The 26,481-nt window shown below is 38.8% G+C and overlaps 2 protein-coding genes across 2 annotated transcripts in view; one reads left to right on the top strand and one right to left on the bottom strand.

The window, feature by feature from the left end:
* Positions 1-1,733: 1,733 nt before the first annotated feature.
* On the top strand, positions 1,734-5,229 carry LOC120418382 (probable serine/threonine-protein kinase kinX). The gene is made up of 4 exons (XM_039580756.2): positions 1,734-2,609; positions 2,676-2,738; positions 2,810-2,972; positions 3,032-5,229. Exons 1-4 carry the CDS (start codon positions 2,533-2,535, stop codon positions 5,177-5,179), a joined length of 2,451 nt encoding a protein of 816 aa, XP_039436690.1. The 5' UTR covers positions 1,734-2,532; the 3' UTR covers positions 5,180-5,229.
* Positions 5,230-6,769: 1,540 nt separating this feature from the next.
* Positions 6,770-26,481, bottom strand: part of LOC120418324 (kinesin-like protein Klp98A) — a 28,972-nt gene continuing 9,260 nt past the window's right edge. Inside the window, exons 2-9 of the mRNA XM_039580657.2 lie at positions 15,789-16,039; positions 11,078-12,876; positions 10,782-10,904; positions 10,537-10,659; positions 9,742-9,920; positions 8,632-9,683; positions 8,400-8,572; positions 6,770-8,202 (exon numbers count right to left, since the gene is read on the bottom strand). Of these exons, the coding sequence (XP_039436591.1) occupies positions 7,957-8,202; positions 8,400-8,572; positions 8,632-9,683; positions 9,742-9,920; positions 10,537-10,659; positions 10,782-10,904; positions 11,078-12,876; positions 15,789-16,039 (3,946 nt within the window). The 3' untranslated portion in view covers positions 6,770-7,956. The remainder of the gene's footprint in view (positions 8,203-8,399; positions 8,573-8,631; positions 9,684-9,741; positions 9,921-10,536; positions 10,660-10,781; positions 10,905-11,077; positions 12,877-15,788; positions 16,040-26,481) is intronic.

Genomic DNA, 26,481 nt, shown 5'->3' with positions numbered 1-26,481 from the left:
TTCACACACACTACCAAACGTTTGTATAGTGTGCGTGAGCGCTGTGTATAAAGTGACAGTTCGTCCCTTTTTAGTTTGACTTTGACCAACCAACGGGGTACAAACAAGGGAATGATAGAACGAGAGGAATCACAAATCCGCATAAATAATTTCAAGATTTTTCATGTATAAACCGAAAACGTGATTAAAAATTAAAGTGGATGAATAAGGCTTTTAACTGCTTATTTAATTGTCGGTGTACAGGACGCTGCACTGTTTAATTATTTTCTGGAGTACATTTAATTTTGCAGCCCAAAATCAGTTTTGAAGTGGAAAATCAAATTCTTTTTCAAATTTTCTTTTCTTGATTTGTGTGCACCTACGTCGAAGACCAAGATTGTTTACTTTTTGTTCTTTGGTCTGACAGTCTTGGTCTGACAGATTTGGTTTGACAGCTTTATCATGGATTTTGGTCTGGTCTAGGCGAGGGATAAGACACAGCACCTTCCTGGGTACAAACTAAAAAAGAGTCAAACGAAAAAGTGACCAACCACCGGGGGTTGAGTGTATAAGAAAAGCGTGACAAAGGGGGACGGGGGACGTATGGATTTATGGATTAAAAAACTTAGTTAAAAAAATGTTATTTTTTTTAAAAAGATTATATTTCCCTAAGAAAATATGTTGTTTTTTTCTTATTTAAAAAAAATGAATGCAATTTATTTTGTATCGTCCACTTGTCAATACAAATTTGAAGAATGGTCATACAAAAATGGCATGTGGATGATAAAAAAGGTGTTTCTCGAGAACGGAATTTCTAAGCGAGTTGGTGTCTTCGGAATAGTTGTAGATATAGGTAGGATAAAATTGTTACTTTCTAAAAAAATGCTCACGTTTTTTATTACTCTTTTTGAACTCTAATTCAAATAGCTAAAAATACTATTAAAAAATGTATGGTTGAGTATGTTTAAGATAAATTGATTTGCCCAAGTTATAATATCTGAAAAAAATCTAACTTTTATCTACAAAAAGAAAAAAAAAATAACTTTTTAAAAGAAAAACTATGATTTCAGCTTTTGATGTAAAATTGAATTTGCCTTGGTTTTTTTAAAAAAAGATTAGCAATTTTCCATCAAAAAATCCTCCAAACATTGAAAATTTAATCTATGCTTGCAGATGTAATAGCGATTGAAAAAAAAAAACGATTGAAAAATAATGAGATAAGTGATTGTTTACCTCAAAAGAAATGCACCACACGTACTGATCGGATATATTTAGATAAAAAAAAATTATATTTTCGAAAAAAGAAACCATTAAGTCTCGCAACAAAAAGTTAAAAAAAAATTAGAAGCCTTTTGAAGTATGCTTCCCCATAAATGGAAAGTTTGCAGAAAAGTTGTAATGTGATGTAATCAACTTTATCAAATAGTTCCGAAACTATTTCTAAATACTCCAACTACAAATGTAAATTTACTAGAAAAAAAAAATGAATCACATGTAAACTCAGTTGATGTTAACTTGAGATTCGACGTAAACGGTTGGATCACACGTAAAATCATGTTTTTACGTATAATTTGTTACTAATGTACATCAAATTGCATTTAAATTTAAATGTTTAATGACGTGCAAAAGTGTTTCATCATAAATTATGTAACATTAGGAAATTTTTTTTGTGTGTAGGGAAATCTAAAACAACTAAATTTGAATATATCCGTTCACCATTAACGGAATTGTAGCAAATCCATTGCTCGCAGTAAGCTTGCGCCTCAACTGTTGACTGTCTGATCACCCCAGGCAACGTGGGTATGATCACCTTAGCAACGCCGAAAAAACAACCCGCTACAGGACACGGGGCCTACTACTGCTAGAGTGCCGCAGGAAAACCGTTTTGTCAGCCATATGGCGTTAAGCAGTAACAACTTGAGGTGTGCGAGAAAAGTTTTCATTCAAAATTTGTTCATTTTTGTTTTGTGGTGTCTTAGGTTGTGGATTTGAAGCATTTAGAAGTGATTGAAAGTGATATTCTACTGAAAACGATTAAGTGACAGTGTGATTTCTTATTAAAACAACATCATCGATCAAGACTAATATTTAACGATTTGAAATGCAAAACAACGTTACGTAACATTCATTTTCATAGTTAACTTTGCATAAAACCTTTTCATAATTAATTAAACAGTAATTTATAAAATTGAAGGTAAAACCCAAATTCATCAAAAATCAATCACAAACTATTCAAACACGTACAAAATTCAGCCAAAGGTCACAGCTTGCGTGACCTCACCCACTGCAATATTCGTTGCAAATTGTTTATTACCCTTCCCACCTTCAACGCCTACTTCGTTTGAGCAGCATTTTGCTGACATAAATTCAGGCGCTCACCCCGTACGGTTATTGTTTGTTTATTCCGCCTACCTTGCTTTCATCGATTCACCACTGAAATGCGGTGCTTTTTAAGGTTTCTTGCGTGTTAGAGCCCCAAAAAGTTTATTGTTTTTCGCGCGACCTTGTGATTTGCATGCACAAATAAATATTTTGAAAGAAAACGAAAACAAAATGTTTTCCGACGAGGAGATCAACCGCCACAACTACCAGTTCCGATTCCAGGAGATGGAAAGCAAGATCCGGAAATGGTAAACGCTAAACTGTCTCAAACGGAGTCTTTTGAGGTTATGTTAATCGGAACTCTTGTCTTTCAGTGAACTGGAACGAACCCAGCTGGAGCAGCGCTTTACGCAGCTGATGCGAGAACGTCAGGAATGGTTTGTGACACGTAGCAAGGTCATGATCGTTGGATGACTTATAGGTTATGTTTTTTTTTTTCTTTTTTCAGCGAGAAAGCTGCCGAAAGGTCGATGAAGCTCAAGTACAAGCGAATGATGGAACTGGAGAGGCAGCGAGCGGAGCGGAACGAAAGTCTGCTGAGAATGCTGCACAAGATCGATCAGCAAGCTGCTTCCCTAGCGGCCAAGACCGATCGCTTGAAGATGCTTAAGGTACCCGCTTGACATAACCTATGAAAATTCAAGGAAATTTGACAAACAATCAATTTTAGACCCAATACGAATCGTATCTTATTCGTTCCTGGTCATCCCAACGTGCGCTTCCTCCTTCACCAGCTCCGTCAATCTGTTCCCATCAGATCTTACCTCCAGCTCCTCCTCAACCATCCTACTACCGAAACACCGAATCGCCCAAGTCCGACTTTGTCCGTTACCTCTCGGACATGACCCACACCCAAACGGCAATCCACAACCCGATTCCTCCTCCGACGGCCCTTTCCAACTACATTGCTTCCCAACCCTCCAGCAGTTCCGCATGGTCACGAGATCCGTTCAGCCGAACCGCTTCCGACGTGATCCCTCAGCCAACCTTCAGCTTCCCGGCTTCTTCCCTCAACCCACCAATCCCCGAGACGCCCCGTCATCGACCTCCCTCAACCAAACCCCAGCTCTCGAACGAGGAGTTCATCCAGTACATCGACAACGAGATCCTCAAGGCACCGGACATTCCCACCGTGGAGACTCCTCCTCCACCGATGGTCGCCCTGCCGAACATCCGAGTTGATCCGCCGACCATCACTCCGAGTCCGCTTCCGGCGGCATACCTGGAGGACGTCACAAACGAGGAGGAGGTTAAGCCGTTGACGGAGTACGACGAGGACAAGGCGTACATTATTGAGGATCTGGCTGAGAAACTGACGCTGTACGATCAAGCTGAAGAGCAACCAAAGCAGGAGGATACGGAGATCACGCAGCGTTGGGAGCGGATTGTCGAGGTTAACTCGACAAAGCCGGAAGAGGAACCTTCGGTTCAGGAAACTAATCAGTCGAGCATCGAAGAGTGGGATGAGATTCCTACAGCTCAACCAGCTTCCGAAAGCGTGAAAGCTGAGTTGAAGCTTGAGGAACCAGACATGGAAACATCACAAGAAGTATACCCAGAACAGACACAGAACTCAAGTGCTTCGGAAGAAGTACAACAAGAGCCAAGCGTCTCTTACGAGCAACCAGAGCTGTCAACAGCTCCAGAAGAAGTTCAGCTGGAATATCAGCAAAGTTACGCATCCGAAGCTGACTATCAGCAGTACCCGACAGCAGTCGAGCAAGAGTATCAAGCTCCGGTAGACTACAATTACCAATACGCTCCAGAACAACCGGTACCGACGGAAGCAGACACAAATCAACCGCCAATCCAGCAAGAAGATCCGGCGTACTGGACCACGGCACGGCAAGCCGTCAAAGCCAAGACGATCACTGCGCTGGGACAGTCCCGTACACCGGAAACCATCGCGGAAGTCGCGAACAACGGCGAAGTCGTTGAACCCGTAGAACGCCGCTCAACCCCATCCGAATCAAAGCGCAGCTCGCCAATGGGCGAGATCGTTTCGACGAGCGAGATTCACCAGAGTCAACCGGAAGAGCAACCAGCAGTGGACACCACGCAGTACGACTACTCGCAGTATCCGCAGGAGTACGATCCAGCTGCAGAGCAGCAAGCCTACCAGCAGTACCCACAAGACGGCTCCGATCAGCAATACTACGAGTATCAAGAGCAGGACCCCGCACAAGCTCAGCAACAATATCAAGAGTACGCGGAAGGAACCAACGTCGATCCGAACCAGTACCAGCAAGCTACGGAATACCCCGGCCCGACGCAGTACGTGTTCGAGCAAGGCTACTACGATCAGCCCCAGCCAGTTGATCCGAACCAGCAGCAAGCCTACTACGATCAGTCGCAGCAACCGCTGCCGACGGAAGACCAGCAGCAGTACGATCCGAACCAGCAGGCCTACTACGATCCGAACGCCGAGCAGCAGCAGCCGTATTACGAGGAAGCGCCCGCTCCAGATCAAACCGTCTACGAACAGTCGCAGGATTACGGAGCGTACGAGACTTCGCAGTCGGAAGGTCAGGAGGCTGTCGCTGTCCCGGTTGAGACGGAAGCAGTGGAACAAAAAGAACCGGAAACGGAGAGTATCTCCAAAGTTGAGGAGGAGACACCGGCCGTAGGCACGGAGGAGGCATCGTCGCCATCGCTGTTGTTTGCAACGTCGGAAGAGTCCGAGCAACATGCGAAGGTCGTGGAAGAGAAGCAAGAGCAGAAGAAAATCGAGGAATCCCGTGGTGGAGAGGATGGTAAAGACACGACAACTGTCAGCTCGGTGAACGACGAGAGTGACTTTGACTTTTCGACGCAGTGAAGGGAGGGAATGTTACGTGTTAGTAAACAATGTAGAGTTTATGCTTGAAATGTGTGTTCTGTTTTAGGAAAAGAAAGAAAGCCCAAGGTTGAAAAATTAAATAATCTAAAATTCGCAATTCGCAATTCGCAATTTTCAGTGTAAGAACGGGCCTTGACCGATCTTATGCACTAGGTTCCCGACGAACACGCACTGCCCTTACACCTACATCTCACCCTTGCTCTGAGTCAGTACGAGCAGCACGCTAGAACACGCTTTGAGTGTTCGTGCCAGGCATGCACACCTTCTTTTCCGGTTACGCATTTTAACTCGGCCGGGGGTGGTACATTACGTAGGGTTTGATGTAAGTATAAGCGCCTAACCATTCATAGTGTGCCTATCAACTTTCATTAAAGCAAAAACTGTTTTATTTTTAGTTTGAAATCAAAAACTAATTGTTATTTTACTGTGTATTGTTTTCTCCTGAAATCTTTCCTAGTGTTGAGTCGTGTTTATCTGTTGCTATTTCTTTTGTCGCGGTGTTTTGTTACAATATTTTGGTCCAAAGCATTTTAGAAAAGTTTATCAAAAATACAATAGTAATATTTGTGTTAATCCTTTAATCATTCCATAAATTGAGTAAGGGCTCGAACCTCACTTGCTTAAGAAAAAGGTGAAGTTTCAAAACAATGGACAGTGAAGGAAATATACTATGTAAAGAATCAATAGTAAAAGAAAGATAGTAGAAATTAGAAATTATTCAAATAGATAAATAAAGAAAAGGCACATGATAAACAAAATTGACATCGCTGCCAAATTAAGGGAAAGCAGACAGTTTGTTACAGCAGCATCAATTGGTAAAATAGAGTGGAAAAGCGTTGAGAAATAAGAGAATCAAATAAGTAAAATCGAAATCAAATGGAGGATAGTAAACAGAAGCCGTTTTAGAAAATCAGTGAAACAAAATAAACAGAAGATAGCTGTTAGTTTAAATGGAAAGAAGAGAAACCCCGTTCTGCGATGCTCAGGTACATTCACAGCAGTTGACTCAACATAATGCGAATCCAAACAATACCGTCTACAATCACAAATTACTTCCCTTTCCCACATTGACGCGCCCCTTTCTTTTAGCCGTCTCGACTCTGACCCTCGCTGGTCAAAGGTTTACGAGTCGTTTCCACAGGCCACCAGCTAGGTTACACCTTGTCATCATGATGACTAAACCAAGCCAACGTGGAGGTAAGAAAATAGGACACTTGCAAGGAACCAGAGCCATGCTGTTTAGTCCAAACAGCACTACGGATGTAGTTGGGCTCCTTCCGGGATGTTCCTCGCCTGGGTGTGTCAACCGACGAGTATCATCAGTATCATGCACCCTTGGCCTGCAATTAAATAATCTAAAATTCTAAAAATTTTAATTTCCGGAATCGATTTGGCAGCAATTTTGTATGATTTGACGTTTGCTGAGGAGTCGAAAGAATGAAAATAAATCAAGCGCATCCAACTGTCACTCGCTGTACACGCTCATTAAAGAACTACTCTCTTTTAGGTTTTTGTTACACGTTACATCGCAAAAGGACAATTCGGACTGTTTTAGCTAGTGATAAATCATTTTTTCACTGCTGTAATGTTTGTTTTTTAATGTTGTACGAAACATCTTGACTGCCTCCAGTCACATTCGATCAGATCATTGCTAGCTAGTGTTCGTCTGCACACAGATTCTACCGTTTTGTGGGTAAACATCAAATTGCTATGTTTTGATTTTTACTGCTATTGTTCTGTCCTACATTCAGAAACATGACGGCTGTTGGGGGTTTGTTTACGTTGTTTTGTTCTGTTGTCAACACTTAGAAGGTACTTAACTACACGTAAACCTAGTCGTATCGGGACTAACCTAACCTTTTTTTTGGGAAAGCTCTGATTTCATTGTTTTGTTGTTTTGAACATGTTTTACGTGTGGTCGCCCAACTTTCCGAAACAATAACGGGGAACGGGTCCTAAGGGAGGAGGGGGATTTACGCCTAATAGTACGAATAACTATAATTTTCTAACCTAACAATCGAACCTAGGTCGGAACCGGTCGCTACTCACAAGGAGGGGGATGAAAAATCACAGTTGTTTGTATAATGTTGATGTTTCGCTAAATACGTGTAAGTGAATACATGTTTCCTACTCTTTTTTTAAGGTCTCTCAAATCATCACAAGTCAATGAAAATTATCCACAGTATAAGGCAATGAATGATATATGCAATGCACGTTTTTAATAGATGTACGTTTAAGCTACACACAAAGTGGATTAATTAGGAAAAGCTAACGTCTCATAATTGGCTCAGAGCAGGCCTTGGAATCGCAGTTTTGGTACAGCTGTCAAAACTGGATCAAGCCCGGTTGTACACGACATTTTTTTAGATAACAACAACACGTGGAAAAATAAAGATCAGCCTACTACGCTCGCGCCTTCCAGCCTCTATCAACCGCCGTGGTCGAAGAAGAGACTGCCATCAAAGTGACACGTTTCCTATCCGGTATTTATTGTCGGTGTTTACTGTCTTCTGTTTCTGTTTCAATAAATAAAATTCTAACCGAAAATAATCTTCCTACAAGCTACTAGTTACATTGTGTCCATTTAAAACCAAACAAAAATATCAGACTTTCAAACACTTTCTCGGCTGCTTCTCGCGTTGGAACGTTAAAATTTGCAGCGTCTCGTTGTCACACACATTCAAACTCAAAACAAAAAACCCAAAATCTAACGAAATCCAAAACAAAAGCAAAAGCACTTACCCTAACGACGGCCTCTAACCTGTGCCGTGTTTGCCCGTTTCGAACAGTCCCTTCTTGAAGAAGGTCGCGTGCAGCTCGATCAGCGAGCCCTTGGTTAGACCGGGTCGACCTTCGCCCTCGTAGATCGGGCTGTGCGGAATCTTGCTGCACACGATCAGCAGCCGGCGGAGGTACTTTTCCAGGCCGCTGCGCCGATTCTTCGCAACGGATTCCGTGTTGGACGCGAAAATCTCCCGGCGCGGGAACGGGATGGATGTGATCTGAAAGAAGAGCGTTTCCCAATCACGGACGTCAAAATCAAGTAGCTTGTGGTGGTTGTAGAAGGATTTGGTCAATCTGTCAATCTGTCAATCTGTCAATCTGTCAATCTGTCAATCTGTCAATCTGTCAATCTGTCAATCTGTCAATCTGTCAATCTGTCAATCTGTCAATCTGTCAATCTGTCAACACCACCTACCTTATCCCCGTACACCTGCTTCATCTTGAGGTGCAGCTCGCGGAAGCGGCTGTACCGCCGGAGCAGCGTCCACCGCTCGTCGGGCAGGTTGATTTTGACCTCGTACTCGTAGTGCGTCTGCTTGCCCGCGCCCCGGATGATGTACGTCGGGATGTTGATCAGGTACTCGGAGCCTACAAGAGAATCGATCGTCAAGGTCGCTGAATGGACAAAGTTGATCGAGAATACTCACGGTAGGAACCCTCGATGGACGGAAGCGATCGCGTCACGCTTGGCGCGTACAGACTCGCCTGTTGGCGCCGCAGATAGTCCGGATAGATGCACGAGTTCACCCGGCTGTCGTCGCTGTCGGTGAAACTACCAGGAAGGTCTCGTATCGAGTCGATCGCTCCCTCACCATCCGACAGACAACTCTTCTCCACGTCCTGGATCTTGATCTCCAGCTGAACAATGCGTTTCTGCAGCTCCTGGAGCTCGTTTATCTTTCCATCCAGGTTCGTCTTGTCCCCGTTCGTCTCCAGGATCTTCATGATCTCGGCCTTCTTCGTGGCAATGCTCTCCCGCAGCAGGTTCATCTCGCACAAGATCAAATTGGCGGTGGATGAGGTTATCGAGCTGTTGTCCACCGACGAACCGTCCTCGTCATCGTCCTCCTCGTCACTCGCTCTCAACGGGTGAATGCCGTGCCGGATGTCGAAGATCTCCGTCCGGACACTTCCCTTGTTGCTCTGGTTGCTTGCGCTCAGTCTCAAAAGTTGCCCCCCTCCACTCTGGCCCTTCCCATGGTTCGAGTTCTCATCCGACTCGTCGCTGGATCCTCCAACCCTGCCTCCAGCACTGATCTCAATATTGCTCCCATTCACGATCAGCGTCTTTTTCGCGTACTTTGAGTTCGGCGTCGAAGCCGTCAACAGCAAACAATGATCATCCGACTGGAACAGCAACTTCCCGTTCAGCTTCCCACCCTCGCCAACTTTATTAGTCTCAAAGCTGACCCCGCTATCGCTCATCCCACCCTGACCATGACTTGCCTCCTCGTAGTCCGACTCGTGCGATTCCGTCCCATCCGTGGAACTTGGCGTCGGAATCAGACTCTGCAGCGCCGGAGTGTTCAGCGCCGACACAAACGAACAGTCCGAATTGGCCGTGTGGAACGTGTCGCAGGTCTCCAGCGTCCGTGGAGCTAGCGACGTGGCGCCATCTTGCAGCGAATGATCCGTGTCACCGCCGGAATCGGTGCGCTGACCTTCTGAGTCCGTCGTCCGTGATAGGTTTAGGGTCATTCTGCAAATTAATCTAAAATCAATGATTGTTCTATTTTTGAATACTAAGACAAACTCACGACTGCTTCTTCCGCTGGATCTGCTCCATCTCGACCTGGGAGCGCTGCACCAGCAGCTCCTGGTTCAGCTGCTCCAGCTCGGCTATCTTCACGTCCAGTTCGGCCATCTTGGCGTTGCTGGTCTCGAGCAGAGACTCCTTCTCGCGCAGCTCCCGCTCGAACTTATCGATCTCTTCGCGCTGTTAAAATGAATGATAAAAATTATTTTAATACAGAAAAAAATAGTTTTAAATCTAGTTCAGCTCAAAAAAATATATGAGGGTTTCCCGAATGCAAACGTAATAGTGAAATACCTAGGAGCAGTTTGGGTAGCCAATTCTGTCAATCTTTCGATTCTGCCAACATGTTAATTCTGTCAACTCGTCAATTCTGACAACCTGTCAATTATAACAACCTATGAATTCTGAAAACCTGTCAATTCTGTCAACATGTCAATTCTAGCAACCTGTCAATTTTTCCAATATGTCAATTCTGTTAATTTGTCAATTCTGGCAACCTGTCAATTCTGCCAATATGTCAATTCTGTAAGACTCTCATTTCTAACAACCTGTCAATTGTAACAACATATCAATTCTGTCAATATGTAAATTTTATCAACCTGTAAATTCTGTCAAATTGATAACATTTAAACAACATTAGTCGGCCATTTTGGTATGTATCAGAACACATGAAATCCCGCAATTTTTTATTGAGGAACAAAGATGCAAAATACTAAAATTTTGATTAAATTTATATTAGGCCGTTGCAATTTTTAATTTAGAGTCAACCAACATTAACCACGTGCATTCTACTCACATTCTTCCGGATGTACTCCCGAATGTACTGGGCGGAGTAGTTGTCCAGCGAGCGCGAAATTGTCAGCAAAATCTCCGAGTAGTCCTCGCTTTGCGGTGCGTTCTGGATCAGCTCGATGCTTGCCTGTATTGAGATTAAGAAGTTAGTTTTTCTATTCGGAATTGAAGTTCTCTAGCTTTGCAACAAATCAAGTTTGACTAAATCAAAATACAAAAACCAAACAAACTAAATCAAGCCGCAACTACCTCGTCCAGCTTGCCGCAGTCCTGCAGCTCCTGTAGCTCTTTGGCGACGTACTCGAAGAAATCGCGCTTCTTGGTGTCGAGCTGCGTTCGCAGGGCCGATAGCTGTCTAACTAAAATGTCCACCTACGGGAGCATCGGGCACAGGGTTGTGTAAATGAAACGAAAGAAACCAAAGTGGAAAAAAAATACGAAATGAAATGAAGTAACAGAAAAGTGAGATAACCTAGCACGAAGGTAACCAAATCAATAGCGCGGTAGCGATAACGAGTAGAACGTAACAACTGCAATCCAATTACCTGCGTCTTTTCGTTACTCTTCTCCCAGAGTATCATCTCGCGCCGTGCCATCAGCTCGTCTATCCGGCAGTCCAGGATCATCAGCTTGTCCCGCTTGGTGGCCTCCAGCCGGTCCAACTCCTCTCGGCAGAGCTTGATCTTGCTCTTGAACTGCTCGTGCATGCGCGATCGCTCCAGGTTCAGCTGCTTGAGCGCGTTCTCGATCGTCTGCAGGATCTTCCGGTGCTCGTCCTGCAGTTCCGTGTCTTCCCGACTGGGCGTGTACTGCCGGAAGCGCAGCGGGTTCGCGGGTGAAACGAGTCCACTCTGGTCGTCATCGCTCATGAAACTTCCGCAGAGGTTCTCTCGGGACGCGGCGATCAACGACAGTCGGGAAAGGTCTAACCGCGAGGATCGCTGACCTCCGCTTGCGTTGTCCTGTCGCATCTTGGCCGCCTCGGCCGGGTTGTTGTACCGGAACATGTTGGTTCTACCGAGTAGTAGGATGTCACCCTGACTGATGGCCGTTGGGGCTTCGATGATGGACGCATTAAGGAGACACGTGGCCGACGGTTGCGGGTAGATTGTGGCATTCCCGTTGTCCAGCACGATTCGGCAGTGCTCCGGATGGATGCCGATCCCATTGAGGACAATGTCCCGAGGATGCGTGGCGTCCGCAGTGCCGATCGTGGTTTCACCCTCCTTCAAGCTGTACAGCGTCACCCCGGTGCTAATATCGTCGTGAATGCCAATCAGATGCGGAATCTCCGAGTCCAACACAACCCCAACCCCGGACTTCCTCAACCCAAGCGACTTCTGCTCCCTCAGAATTGACTGCGCTTCGCGCCACTTCTCGGTCCACTCCTCCGTCAGGACCTTCTCCTGAGCTTCCTTCTTGTGCAGATCTTCCAGCACTTTGAGCGAGGGCTCCAACAAGGAAGAGTCGTCACTCGAAAGCATTCCCTTAAGCTTGAAGATCTCTTCCCGAAGCTCGCGGATCAGCTTAACGTTCGGATCCTCGTTGATCGTCGGTTTGTTGATGATGTTCTTGGCCCGGTTGGCGTACCTCAGCGTACTCAGCGTTTCACTGTAATTGACATCCGCCGGGGAGATCGCCGCGATCATGATCGTTTTACTGTTCCCGCCAAGACTGTCCTTCAACAGCCAGGTGAGGATCGAGTCTCGGTACGGGATGTACAGGATCCTTTTGTTGTGAGTCGGGTTGGTCTGTTCCGCCAAAGCCGATATCACACTCCCCAGCGTTACCAGAGATTTGTTGATATGTGCTCCCTCCTTCAACCGCTGACCGGTCGCCCCAGTTGCATTAGCCCGCTCACTCCCCGCCAGATCAACCAGGTGGATCTTCGACACCGTTTCGCTCGGCATGTCGTCCAAATACCGAGCCTGCACGAACGTGATCGTGAAGATCGCGTGACTTCGACTGCTCGTGTCGTTCATGTTGGTACTGGCCGTCGTCCTTTGATTATTTCCCTGAACCATGCAGTTCTGAATCTCCCCGTAATCCGACACCGGATGCTGGGACAAATTCTCCACATACGGACCCAACGTCCGATGTTCGCGAACCCTCAGCCCATGCCCGGCGCTGCTTGGGCCGAGCAGATCCTTCACCCGCTCGTTGTAGATCTCCAGGTACGAACACTGCGTCTTGTAGCCGACGCCCTCCTCCTGGCCGAGCTTCATCCGGCCGAACAGCGACCGGCAGATGCGCGGAATCAGACCCTGGGCTTCGGCCGTGCCCATCATGGTGAACGTTTTGCCGCTGCCGGTCTGGCCGTACGCGAACACGCACGCGTTGTAGCCTGGAAAGAGGGCAATCGGTTTATTTGTAGTTCTTTAAACACGGTAAAATGAGAGTACAGATGATTGAGTTTAAGAAACTTTTGCTGCATGGGAGAAAAAATTTAAAATTTATAAAATTTATGAAATTTCTGTAATTCTGTAATTTATGAAATTCATGAAACTGATGAAATTTATGAAATTTATGAAATTTATGAAATTTATGAAATTCATGAAATTTATGAAATTTATGAAATTTATGAAATTTATGAAATTTATAAAATTTATAAAATTTATAAAATTTATAAAGTTTATAAAATTTATAAAATTTATAAAATTTATAAAATTTATAAAATTTATAAAATTTATAAAATTTATAAAATTTATAAAATTTATAAAATTTATAAAATTTATAAAATTTATAAAATTTATAAAATTTATAAAATAAAAAAAATTAAAAAAATTATAAAATTTATAAATTTATAAAAATTATACAATTTATTAAATTTTTAAAATTTATAAAATTTATAAAATTTATAAAATTTATAAAATTTTTGAAATTTCAGAAATTTCAGAAATTTTTGAAATTTTAGAAATTTCTGAAATTGATGAAATTTATGAAATTCATGAAACTGATGAAATTGATGAAATTGATGAAATTGATGAAATTGATGAAATTGATGAAATTTATGAAATTTATGAAATTTATAAAATTTATGAAATTTATGACATTTATGAAATTCATGAAATTTATAAAATTTATGAAATTTATGAAATTTATGAAATTTATGAAATTTATAAAATTTATGAAATTTATGAAATTTATGAAATTTATGAAATTTATGAAATTTATAAAATGTATGAAATTTATGAAATTTATGAAATTTATGAAATTTATGAAATTTATGAAATTTATGAAATTTATTTAATTTATGAAATTTATGAAATTTATGAAATTTATGAAATTTATGAAATTTATTAAATTTACGAAATTTATGAAATTCATGAAATTTATGAAATTTATGAAATATATGAATTTGATGAAATTTATGAAATTTATGAAATTCATGAAATTTATGAAAATTATGAAATTCATGAAACTGATGAAATGATGAAAATGGTGAAATTGATGAAATTGATGAAATTTATGAAATTGATGAAATTTATGAAATTCATGAAACTGATAAAATTGATGAAATTTATAAAATTGATGAAATTTATGAAATTTATGAAATTTATAAAATTGATGAATTTATGAAATTTATGAATTTATGAAATTTATGAAAATTATGAAATTGATGAAATTGATGAAATTGATGAAATTGATGAAATTGATGAAATTGATGAAATTGATGAAATTGATGAAGTTGATGAAATTGATGAAGTTGATGAAATTGATGAAGTTGATGAAATTGATGAAATTGATGAAATTTGCGAAATTTGCGTAATTTGCAAAATTTATGAAATTTATTAGATTTTTGAAATTTATTAAATTTATGAAATGTATTAAATTTATGAAATTTATGAAATATATTAAATTTATTAAATTTATTAAACTTATTAAATTTATTAAATTTATAAAATTTAAAAAATTTACGAAATCTATGAAATTAACAAAATTTATGAAATTTATGAAATTTACAAAATTTTCTAAAAGTTTCATGTTCCTTCGTCATGTTTTGGTCAGCCCAGTGAGCTTTCAACTCATAGATCTAAACTAAATTCAGTGAAAAATGTGTTTTTCTTCGTTTCACCTAGATCTTAGACAATATTGTTTCAATTTGCAAAGCAAACAAATGTAATCTTAATTTTAAAAAATATCTCAATATTTTTTTTTACGCAATTCCAGAAGAATACACAAAAAAACAATTAGAAGTTAATTTAATGACCAAAATGACATTCACAAACAAAACGTTCAAGAAAACGGCGCCCTTCATTCATCAAAACCGTTAATAAAGCCCAACCGAAAAACGAGCGAAAAGATCGAGGAATACGTGAAAGGTATAAAAACCACAAAACGCCAAAAAGAATAAGATGGAAATGGTTGTTGGTAAATTGAAGGTTTTGAAGGTCGATCAACCGCTTTTGTTGTTGTTGCGGTGTGGTCACTGTCAGACCATCAAGGTTTTTATTTTTTATGGGGTTTTGCAATGGACAATTTTGTGGACAAAAACGAATTTTGAGTAATGAAGGGTCTTAATTTTGTTTCGGAGGGTAGATGATGCAAATTTGGGTACATTTGGCAATTAGATAAGTACCTTTTGATTGTTTTTATGTTCATGCTAGTAAATAAAACGATATTTTTTCATTCATTCAATGAACACTTCCGACACTCTTCATGATTTACCGTTAAATGATTAATTTTCAAAATTCCAAGGCCCTTCCACGGCTGGAAACCGCTGAATCATGACCAAGCATTCCAATTCTGCCGACCGTTTAAGAAGTGCAAGAAGACTCTTTGTTCGATTCTAATTGACCGTTTGAACATCGCTTCATCAAAACTAAAACTACTTCAGCAGCTGTGCCGGTGTGGTCGGTGATCCGCATCGATCGATTGCCGGACATTGCTGTGAGAGATGGCTTCACGGAACAACCAAGACCGTGTTGCAAAGGTTGAAATCCATAAATGTTTAATCAGTTTGAGTTGGTTTTGATGACTAATTCCCAACCCGATAATAAAAATCTTCAAATTTTATATTTTTAGAAAAAAAATAAAAAAAAAACTCTAACCTCTCAATTTATGATCAGCGATCATTTCGACCGCCTAACCTACTCAAACAGCTGAGCTTTCAGTCTCATCAACCGAGTTGGCAACAGCTTTCTGGGTCATCGCCGACGAAACCGACCCGTCATTATCTCTCTGCCCCTCTCTGTATCTAGTGAATCTCTGTTTTCTTAACCCGAATTGCGCCACCTGGCGGCCACCACTGCATACCTTGAAACGCGCAATCCACAATCTCCGTGCCGAGGTCCTCGAAGACGCGCTCCTGCGGCGTAAAGTGCCCGTCCGATTCGTCCACCGACCAGTACGAGTGGTCGAAGGTGAAGTCGTTCCACGGCTCGAGCCCGCTGCCGGTTCCCGGCAGGTTAGCCCCTCCGTTGAGCAGCCCGGCGACCTTCGGTTTGAGCAGCCGCGTCTTCTTGCCGTCCATCTGGACGATGAGTTTGGCGCCGAGCTCATTCTCTCTGGAATTGCGGGAAGAAATGGGGGAAAAGATTAGGTTATTTCGTGTCACAACGGAAGCCGGTACGGACGAGTGTGGATCGACCTTTAACTTGTTAGGTTCTGAAACGGAGAGGTGTGAAACGACCTTAATTTAGCGTCTTTCAAAATTACGCAGTTTTCGTCAAAACCGAACCTACTCAGAAGTTAGTATGTTTGACAAATGTCAGATTTGGGTGAAATTCACTCAAATCTGACATTTGCTCCACATACTCAATTCTGAGTAGGTTTGGTTTTGACAAAAAAAAATCTGTTCAAAGCTTAATCAATAAATTTAATTTCATTTCTATCAAATTGATTTGTTAGCCCACCAACATTTCACTCTAGTGTGATTAAAAAAAGTTCACATCGCGAAATGTGTTAATAATCGATAATTTTTCGCAGCTAATTCCCGCGGCCGGCACGTGCTCGGAGCGCCTTCACGGGAAAATCCCACCTCGTTCTACTGTTTCAACATGGTTTATGAAAAATATCACGCAAAAAGTGTTCACAGAGAAGCGGAGGAAAGTACCCAGCAAAAGATGATCAACGAAGCTAATATGAAAGAAGTGAAAGGTTTATTTGTCTGTGGAAAAATCTTGCGTGACATTGGCTTTTTATGGCGTAATTTTGGACTCGTCAAGTTGGATGAAAGGCGTTTTTTTTGCAATCGTTTTACACAAACATGAAAAGAAATACTGAAAATTAAATTTATTAGCAATAATATTTCAAATTGAAAGACAGCAAAGAAATGCTTAAATACTTGAAACATAACGGAAGAAATTACTAATCGAAACAGAATCAAAAAAAAGAGTCATGCGCCTGCTTTGACATTTCCAGTGCTGCTAGATTCATGGTAAATAAGATGTTTGTGTTGACAGTTTCGATATTTTTATTTATTTATTTATTTATTTATTTATTTATTTATTTATTGAAACAAAATAAAACATTATGAAATTTTAGACAAAACATAGCCACAGTCTCAACGATAAATAACCCAATCTCCGTGTGAAAAATCAACACCCATGTCAATGCAAACTGGTAATTGACCAACTTAGTCAATGTCCAGTATCAAGTTAATTCTGAGAGAGAGAGAACCTGAAAAGTGAAACCACATTCTTGTTCTGATATCGGATTTCCAAAGAAATACTTTGCCACCACCAGACTGAAACCTAAACCGTGGAAAATTTACGCAACTTTAGCCTTATTTTGTTTCCATTTTTTCCCTCCTCCTCCTCATTTCTGATTCACTTTCGTTCGAATTGCACCCAAACAGCTTATCAGTTGTAACTCAAGTTGTTGAAACAAGATGCAGCGCTGTGTGTTATTGTTACACATTGTTCAATCTCTACAAACACACACACATCTAGAGTTTTTTTTTAAAAGGTCCTATAAACAAAATTTTCAATTTTTGCTTTTTGGGTGTTTTTAGAACCGCCTTGAGTCAGGGGTATTCAAAAACACCCAAAAAGCAAAAAGTGAAAATTTTGTTTATAGGACCTTTTCAAAAAAAACTCGAGACATCTTCATCATCCTTCTCGCATCACAAAAAGTGATGGTCATTATCAGTCCTACGAAAGAGAAACTATTATAGACGATGGCTGCTGCGAAACGGAAAAGTTGAGGATTTTTCCCTCTTTTTTGCTCGACTCAAACTTTTAAATCGATTGCAAAGTTGTGCAAAATTGAAGATTATCGTTTCTCTTGGCTTTTTCGTCTCGTCTGCATTTGCTCAGAGGCTTAAAAACTCAATTTAAAATTGACAACAATTTAATATGTTTGAAGCTTGGTTCAACCCGACATTCGGTGAAAACTGGTCGATGTCGAGTTAGTTGAACGTATATTTTTTATAGGGAGAGTCGTTTTCCGAAAGTGACAGCTCTTTGTTTACATTGTGCACGCTAATGCAAATTAACTCTTTTGAGTTGGAATTTAAGTTTGTTTTACTTTGTAAAAAATACATTTAGTGATCATTACTCAAAATTGAGTAGACTCGGTTTTGACAAATTTAAAATGTTTTCTTTAAAAAAATCATTTCTTTTTAATTTACGTTTTTACCGAAGTGACAGCTCTTTGTTTACATTGTGCACGCAAATGAAAATTAACTCGATTGGATTTGAATAAGCGAATATTTGAGATATTTGGTGAGATTGACATTAAGTGATCACTACTCAAAGTTGAGTAGATTCGATAGATTTGACAAATTTTGAAATGTCTTCGCAAAAAAAAATTCAAAATTAGGTTGTTTTACAATTTTTTTAAAATGTTTTCAGTTATTAACCAACAGAATCGCCCCAAAGCTGGCAACCAAATCAATCGTCTCAATCAACGCTTTAACAAACCTTGATTCGGGGGGCAACAAAAACCCTCTAATCAAGCTTGCCACCTTGCAATTTTTCCCATCTTTTGCGGCACGAAATCTCACCTGAAGATTGCGCCACAGTGATTAGTGCTGCAATTCTGTTATTTATTTTAGCAGTTTTTTTTATCACGATGGCTGGCAACACTGCACTGCAATTTGTCTCGAGCGAAATTTCAACAACCGTTTGGGTTGAGGCGATTGGTGGCGGGGTTTCGTAATTTGGATTTTGCCTCGAATTGCTACTGGGTTACAGTCCTGAGGTGGGCACAGACTTTGCTGATTGTGATGGGTGGTTTTTTGAATTGCCAGGATGGAGTTTTGTAATGATATGAAGGTGGCAAATGTTTATTAATGGTTGATTAATTGCATTGATTTTTCTTCGGAAACTTGAAGAAAAAGAGAATGAAAAAGGTTTATTTTTTAAATATCGTAATAATATAAACAAATTAGAGAACCAAAAAAATATAATTTATGAAATTTGTTTTAAAAGCATTCTACTATTCATCCTCTCTAAAATAGCTTGGAATTCGTCAAAACCTAACTTACAACAATACAAACCTTCAATGAGCTAAAAAGCTAAAGGCCGAACTGGATAAAATCTACTCAAAATTCAATAAGAAACAAGCTTAAATTTACAATTATGTAAAAAAAAAACATTCCATTCCTGAAAAAACTTTGCTTCAAATCTTTCAGAACTCTTGAAAGCCAACCATAATCAAAAATAAGTATTTTAGGCAAACGTCATATCTTGGTGAATTTTAATCAAAACTCAAAGAAAAATGCGTGAAAATACATAAAAGAAGTTTTAGTCGAGGAAGAAAAGAGATTTGACAAATAACAAAATACTTCGTCAAACCCGAATTTACTCAGAAATCAAACAAAATAATGTGAACCTGTTGAACAAACACTGAAGTAAGCGAGATGCACTGTGTGTTTACAAACAAACATTGGCCCATTGAAATTATTTTGCTTGAAACGAGATTAAGACGATTTAAATCCAATGTCAGATCTGAGTAATGTTCACTCAAAATTCAATTGAAAAAGTGTATTTTTACCAGCTTGAGTAAAATTTCCCCAAATCTGACATTTGCCCCCAAAAACATAATTCAGAAAGAATGTTGTTTTGAAGATTAAGTGATTTCAAAACAAAACATACTCATGAGTTAGATTTACAACAAGGTTTGATTTGAATAAATATTACTCAAATCGTAGTGCGTTTGGAATAATCCAAATCTGACATTTATCTCAAATTTCGTTTCTGATTGAGTTTTGTTTCTACGAAATTAGAATAACTTTAGTTATGTGTGTGATGTATTAGAAATGTCAAATCACACTGAGGAAAAACCTAGGGAAAAACAAACAACAAAAATGCTACAAATTTCCGCATGAACTTTGAAAAATAAGTGTGTGTTCTCCAATCGAAACCCGATGGCCGGCAGCGAAATTATGGAAAAGCAAAGCAAATGTCCTCGAAATCCCTTTGTTCGACCAACCCAAATGAGTACTGAACCCCTTAACCTTTGTTTTTCCTCTCGAACTGTCAGTGGACTTTTCCTCAATTAAGGGCTGACCTTTGAGTGCGGGTAGTTGCTGGTACAGTGACAACAACACCAAAACAGAACAAACAAACGTGGTTCGTGGAAAACACACGGAAATATAATCCGATTTGTGTTCGTCAGTGTGCTCGATTTAGGGTAAATTTGTGCCCGTTTGCTGTTCGATTGCGCGCGTTCAGTGTCATTTCGCGGGAAAAGCCAATGTAAACAATCGGTTGACATAGTTGGCACGTGATTCAGGGTAGTTTTGTCTTTTTCGTGAGAATTTACTAGTTTTAAAAATTAGTAAAAACCGAATCTTCTGAAAAATTAGTAAATGGAACAAAAGTCAGATTTGAGTTAAACCAAAAGTTATTTTCACTAAAACTTGGACGAATTACACCAAATTTTGGATGATTTTTTAGTGAAATTAACTCAAATCTGATGCCCCTGGTTTTGAAAAAAAAAAAAAACTGAGTGATTTTAAATGTGCGTGTTGAGAAAGTGTCATTTTGAAACAAAGAAACCATAAATTTACACCTCAAAGCGCACCGTGTTGATAAATTCAAGTTTCACTGCAACCTCATAAAGTCATAAACTTTGCCTTACATTTTAATCATTATGATGCATCGGTGAAAGGTACTACTCACTTTTGGGGTAGATTGCCCCAAAAGATATCGCATAGATGAAAAATTCATAACCGCTTTTACTCGCATTTCACGATTTGCCTAAGTTTCCAACCTCTTGGAAAACGCACTTGAATTTGCGCCAACTTGTCTGTGGGATGTCGGGAAAACAAACCAAAACAACTCATGTAAACACGAGCCGACTTTTCAAGCCTCGCCGTGGCCCCAAAGTGCAAAATCAACTTCCGATTTCACTTTTTTACTGTTTTGCTGCAATTTTTTTTTTATTATTATGCTATCGCAGTGTTGTGGATGAAGAGGACCTCGAAAAAACGCAAAACGCGTGAAGGCAAAAATGAAGTGATTTTAACCCCTTCTCTTACACACTCAAAGAGGCAACCCCAAATTGGGGTGAATAAATTTGGAAGCAATTATCGGTTCACACCTATACCGCTCACACCACCCTCTTGGAAGGAGGAGGAAAAATGGCACGCTGCGATGAGCAGATGATGATTGCCTTTTTTTTCGTCTTCGTTTGCGTCTATGATTGTTTATTTTTTTTAACGCTCAAATTTGAGATTCGCACCGCCTAATGAGATATGGTGCGATACAAAGGTTCCGGTGTAGGCCTCTTTTTTTGGAAACCCCCATGAAATGAAAGTGTTGAGTCGGTAAGATGAGCTGGTCTTGATCAAGATACTTCATATTTAAAAACATATTTTTCTTATTTTGTTTTTTGAATAAAAAAAAACTAACTAGCAAATTACTAACATTCATTAAATGTCAAAACCAATAACCACAACCTTGTACTTTTCTCACTGACAAACTGGTGAGTGACTTTATGATTTTGACAGCTCAACCCACACTTGGTTGAGCATTTGATTGGGTTTAAACCCCGACAAACACTCAATTCCACGAAAGTATCAGGAAACCTTATCGAACCCCCCAGAGACAAACGCACCATTAAACGTTTTTCTGTGGTTTTCCAAGTTTTACTCTTTTTTTCCATTAAACTGAACGTCGGATTGATTTCCTTTCGTCGACAAAGTGACGACCATGATCGCAAGTCGATCTTTCCAGCCGGAAACTGTGACGGGCCTCGTTTTGATCACCCAAACGCGGCCTGCTTGGATGGCGGCGGCGACAACGAGACGCCATTATGGCATTGATTGCACCGTTGTCACGATTGTGACGACAACGATGCGGTCAGAGGGAAGTAATGTGAGGCTTAGCAGAAGAAGGATGTTATTAACCCTGAATAATGTAAAAGTTTTGAAATAAAGCTACAAAACAAAATAAACTCACTGAAAAGACAATATCTAAAGCTAAACATAATCAATCGAGCTCATCTTTTCGACAGCAGATTCTTAAGAATGTTGGCTATGAATTGTCAGATTTGTTTTTCGGAAAAAACGAACCATTTTTGAGAAAACTTAAGTTTACTAAAAACACTCCAGGCCATTCCCTTAGGCTTTAACAAATTTAAATTCCTTTTTTGCTGTTTTTCACCTTTCAAGTTTCAACCAAATCATTTTTCATAGTAACACTACAAATTCAAAACCCAACACTTGAGGGTTAAACTCAAATTGCAAAGAAATCCACCCAAGTCGTCACCATCATCGCAGTAATGTGAGATGAGTCATCCAAGACACCATCAGCTAGTAGGTATAACTTACAGTCCGCTATGATTGCACCCAGTCAAATACTCACACTTTCACCCTAATCTCAACCAAAAAGAAGAAGAAAACGCTCTCTGTCTCTCTCTCTCTCTCGTTTAGAGGGTGGATGTTGTGTGCATCAATTAACGACAATCATAAACAAGACAAAGTGTAGTTGAGGAAAACAAGATGAAAAAGAAGGAAGAGGAGCTTAGTCGAGCAATAAAACGGCTCTTTTTTCAGATTCGGATTGAATGAACGAAAACGGAGATGCTGCGACGCGGCCAAGACGACGACGACGACGATTGACCAGATAATAATAACAAACGAGACGAAAGAATGAATCGTAAATTACTATAAATAGGATGATGGAAGGGGGAATGAGGGAGGGCGGGAAAGAGTCGAGATTGTTTTCCGGCTTTGTTGAGATGGGAAATTGCGGAGTTGTATTCGTACTAGATTAGTTGATGTAATAAAGATAGGAATTTTGTGAGAAATTGCTCGAAAAAAACTATTCTTTTTCAAATTTGTTTGCATGACGAATAAACGAACTTAATTAATAAAAAATATTAAGTAAATTGCGTTTCTTTTTTTTTTAATTGGACAAAATATGGTTGGAAAATAGTTTTACTTATATCTATTCTAGATTGAAGAAACAGCAAATCATTTTTTTTTGTTTATTTCTCAAAAAGTATGTATACCCAATTTTAAAATTCCCATGTTCAACGTTAAAAAAACAAAAACTAAGAATATAGATATTTCATGATATGATTTTTTTTAATTAAGACTAACATTTTAAAAGGGTCAAACACTCAATATTACGCCCTTTTCAAATGTTAGTCTTGATTTTAAAAAATTAAATATTGTTTTAGAAATTCTCGGACAATTTCACGAATGTTTCATATTTTAACATTGAAAATCGGACCATTAGTTGCAGCAACTAAGTGCTCTAAAAAAATATATTTTTCAAAAGTGGGCAAACATGAGCACTAATTTAAAAAAAAATTAATGAATAACTGCAACTATTTTCAAAAAAGTTACCTAAAAATGGCTATTACTTGAAAACGGTGCGCTTTATCAAAAATTCACTAAAGTACTACTTTTGACTGCAAATTTGATTTTACATAGAAAAATGAAGTTGAAAAATTTTTGCGACCAATATTTCGATTTTTAGAAAAAAATATCAGTATTGATTCAAAAATTCACTTCTTCAAAGATTTTTTGCACATTCTGGAAATTTCTGAAAAGTTGGCATATATTAAAAAAAAAGTTTTTTTTTTTTGCAAATCAAGTTTTAGTGACAAAAAGTGAAATTAAAAATCATCAAAAAAAATTTACCGTGTATAATTTTTTCAGTGTAGTTCTTCTCATACCAACAACTTTGCCGAAGACACCAAATCGATCCAAAAATTCCTTTAAAAGATATTGATTTTTTCATATCATTTTTGTATGACTAGCTGCCAATTTTGTATGAAAAATTATATGGACAAACCAATGATGCAAAATGGCTCCTTTGGGCATAACAAAGGCACAAAAATGTTTCATCTGGATTAAAAAAATAAAAAAAAAATTAAAAAAGACCGATTTCGTAGAGAATTGCTCTAATAATATATTTAATACACATTTTGTAAAAAAAAAGTTAATACAATAACTTAAACACAAATATCAAAATTAACACACTTTCGGACGGGAATTTGTAATGAACACAATGGTCAATTTTTGAAAATTAGAATTTTCACGATTTTTTTTCAAAGGCATCACTGAAAAAAAGTGTTTAAGACAATAAAAAATACATTGTGTGGCCTAACCAGCAGTTTTTTTTTCTAAATATAGATCTTGAATAAATCTTACTATTTGGATAATATTTGAAAAAAAAAATTAATGTCATCCTGGTTTACGGTACCTTTGAAAGAAGGGTGTAAAATTGTATGGTGTAAATTTTACTTTTATTTATGTAATTTTACTTTAATTTCTGCGGAACATTAAACTTACTCTACACAGAAAAAAATCAATTCTCGTAACCGTGAATTAAATTCACGAATGTGAGAACCACGAAGGAATTTATTCATGAGTATGGTGCATTTGCACTATAAACGTGAATATATTCCTTCGTGGTTCTAGCATTCGTGAATTCACGTTTCAAGAATTGATTTTTTTCAGTGTAGCTAGAATGTGGCTTATCATGTGTTCAAAAGTAAAACCCCGGTCATTTTTCCACATTCGGTTGGCAAATTAGTGACACATTTCTGTAAATTTCACTCAAATTTCAATTAAAACTGAGTTTAATTCACCGCATATTTTAACCCTCTACAACCCATCACCGCCTGTAGACGGGTTTCGATTTTAAAAAAAACGCCAATTTTTTATCTTTAAAAAGCATTGGATAGAAGAACTCTTAAAATTTTACAAAATTTATAGGTTGGAAGTTTGACTTGTTTTATGTGACGTTGTCAATGTTTTTAAAAATGTCATTTTTTAGGGGTCAACTTTGGCTGTGTTTTTTACTAGGTCAAAAGAAGTATGCAGTAATTTTTCTAGTGTCCCAGACTATGCCTCTACGAATGTTTAAACAATTTAAATGATAATGGTACCATTTTATAGCAGAAAATGTGAAAAACAGGCACATAATGGAAAAAGTGACTGTAAAAACATGAAAAAATAGATAGGTAAATTGTAACGATAGGTGGTGGTAGAGTTGGCCAAATACTACCAAAAACAAGCATAAACTAAACAAGATAGATGCAAATTTAAATACTGAAAATGAAACAAGAAAAACATAAAATAAGAGAAGTAAAGTTTTTCGTAGAACAAAAGTTGCTCAAAATGACCTCCTTAACACGGGAAAAATAAAAAATTAAAAAAAAAACTTGTGCTGAAAAGAGTTAATGTAGTCAACCAAGATGAATTTTTTAAAATGTTCGATTTTATTGATTGAGAAGGTTTTTTTTAATTTGATTGTTTTGTTTTTGTTTAAAAAAAAACAATGAGAGCAGGTCATATATTTGAAAATACTTTTAAAAAAAGTTGTTTGTCAAAATAAGAGTACTTTAACCAAATTTTAATAGTTAAAGCATTAAACATTTAATATCACCAGTGGTGAAATAGAGCCTTTCTTACAAAATGATGAAACTCCGACAAATATATTGGAGCAATTAATTTTTCAGAACCAAAATGATACCACCCAGTGAGAATTTCACCTAAAGCTTCAAATATTTTCAGGCTTAACCTCGAATACCATTTTGTTTAAATTTCAGAGGTACATTATGGGTCGCAAGGTATTAAAATTTAATTAAGAAAAACATATTGGATTGACATCATTAAAAAAAAATATAAAGAGTACTCAGTCTTTAATGTTAGTCTATGATTAACTTAAAAAAATATGTATCGCTATTGCACTTTGTCGAACTATTATGAGAAGCCAAAAAGAACACATTCACGCGCAAGCGTAAATGTTCTGGCGTTTATGCTTCGACTTGACGACTTGTCGATCTTTCGAGGGAGAACGAATTTGATGTTCAGTATATAATTCTGTATAAAACCAAAAAATTAATATGAAAAAATAGGAAAAAAAAAAGTTTCAAATTTTGGGCCCAAGCAGTTTATGGCGCATGTTTTCGAAAGGCATTTTGTTTGAAACTGAATTCTTGTATTTTAAAGGGTTATCTGTAAAATACCAAAAAATACCTCAAAAAATGGGGTTGACCACATTTATTGGTCGAAAGTTGCAAATCGAAAAATAATATGTTTGTTTCCCACCCCATGGCTACAAATCTGAAATATAAAAATTGTGGGTTTTACGAGCGGTTTTCCAATGATGGATGACACAAATTTTTAAGAGCGGATACAGACATCGCTCAAGTATTTCAGAAAAAGAGCTCTCAAAAATCAAACTTTGAGTTCCGGGTTTGAGCATGAGCATGAGCATGGTTGACTGCCAATGAGCTGCTACTCCGTTATTGACAGATCAGCTGAAGTTAAACAATGAATCAAAAATGATCAGTGGGAGCCAACCATCCGTTCACTGTTTAACCTCTGAAGATCCCTACTTTATTAGTCAATACCGGCGCCCTCCCAAGAAGCCTGCAGTTCAACGAAAGGGAGGAATGTTAGTCCGATAGTTGAAGTTGCAGACTCATCAAGCACACAGTTTTTCGCTATATACTTGTTGATACCGCTTGAGACCGTTGAATCCACAGCATCTCCTTCAAGCATCACGTGATTAATTTTTTTTTGGGTTAGTAGGAT

This window comes from Culex pipiens, chromosome 1 (assembly GCF_016801865.2).
Source record: "Culex pipiens pallens isolate TS chromosome 1, TS_CPP_V2, whole genome shotgun sequence".
Taxonomy (NCBI): domain Eukaryota; kingdom Metazoa; phylum Arthropoda; class Insecta; order Diptera; family Culicidae; genus Culex; species Culex pipiens.
The sequence above is the reverse complement of the archived record's forward strand: the minus strand, read 5'-3'. Positions and strand labels throughout refer to the sequence as shown.

Bases quoted from the DNA above. Each gene is read 5' to 3' on its own strand.
- LOC120418382 (XM_039580756.2), top strand. From the start codon at position 2,533: ATGTTTTCCGACGAGGAGATCAACCGCCACAACTACCAGTTCCGATTC. The intron at 2,610-2,675 runs GTAAACGCTAAA...CTTGTCTTTCAG, and splicing joins GAAAGCAAGATCCGGAAATG to TGAACTGGAACGAACCCAGC. The intron at 2,973-3,031 runs GTACCCGCTTGA...AATCAATTTTAG, and splicing joins ATCGCTTGAAGATGCTTAAG to ACCCAATACGAATCGTATCT.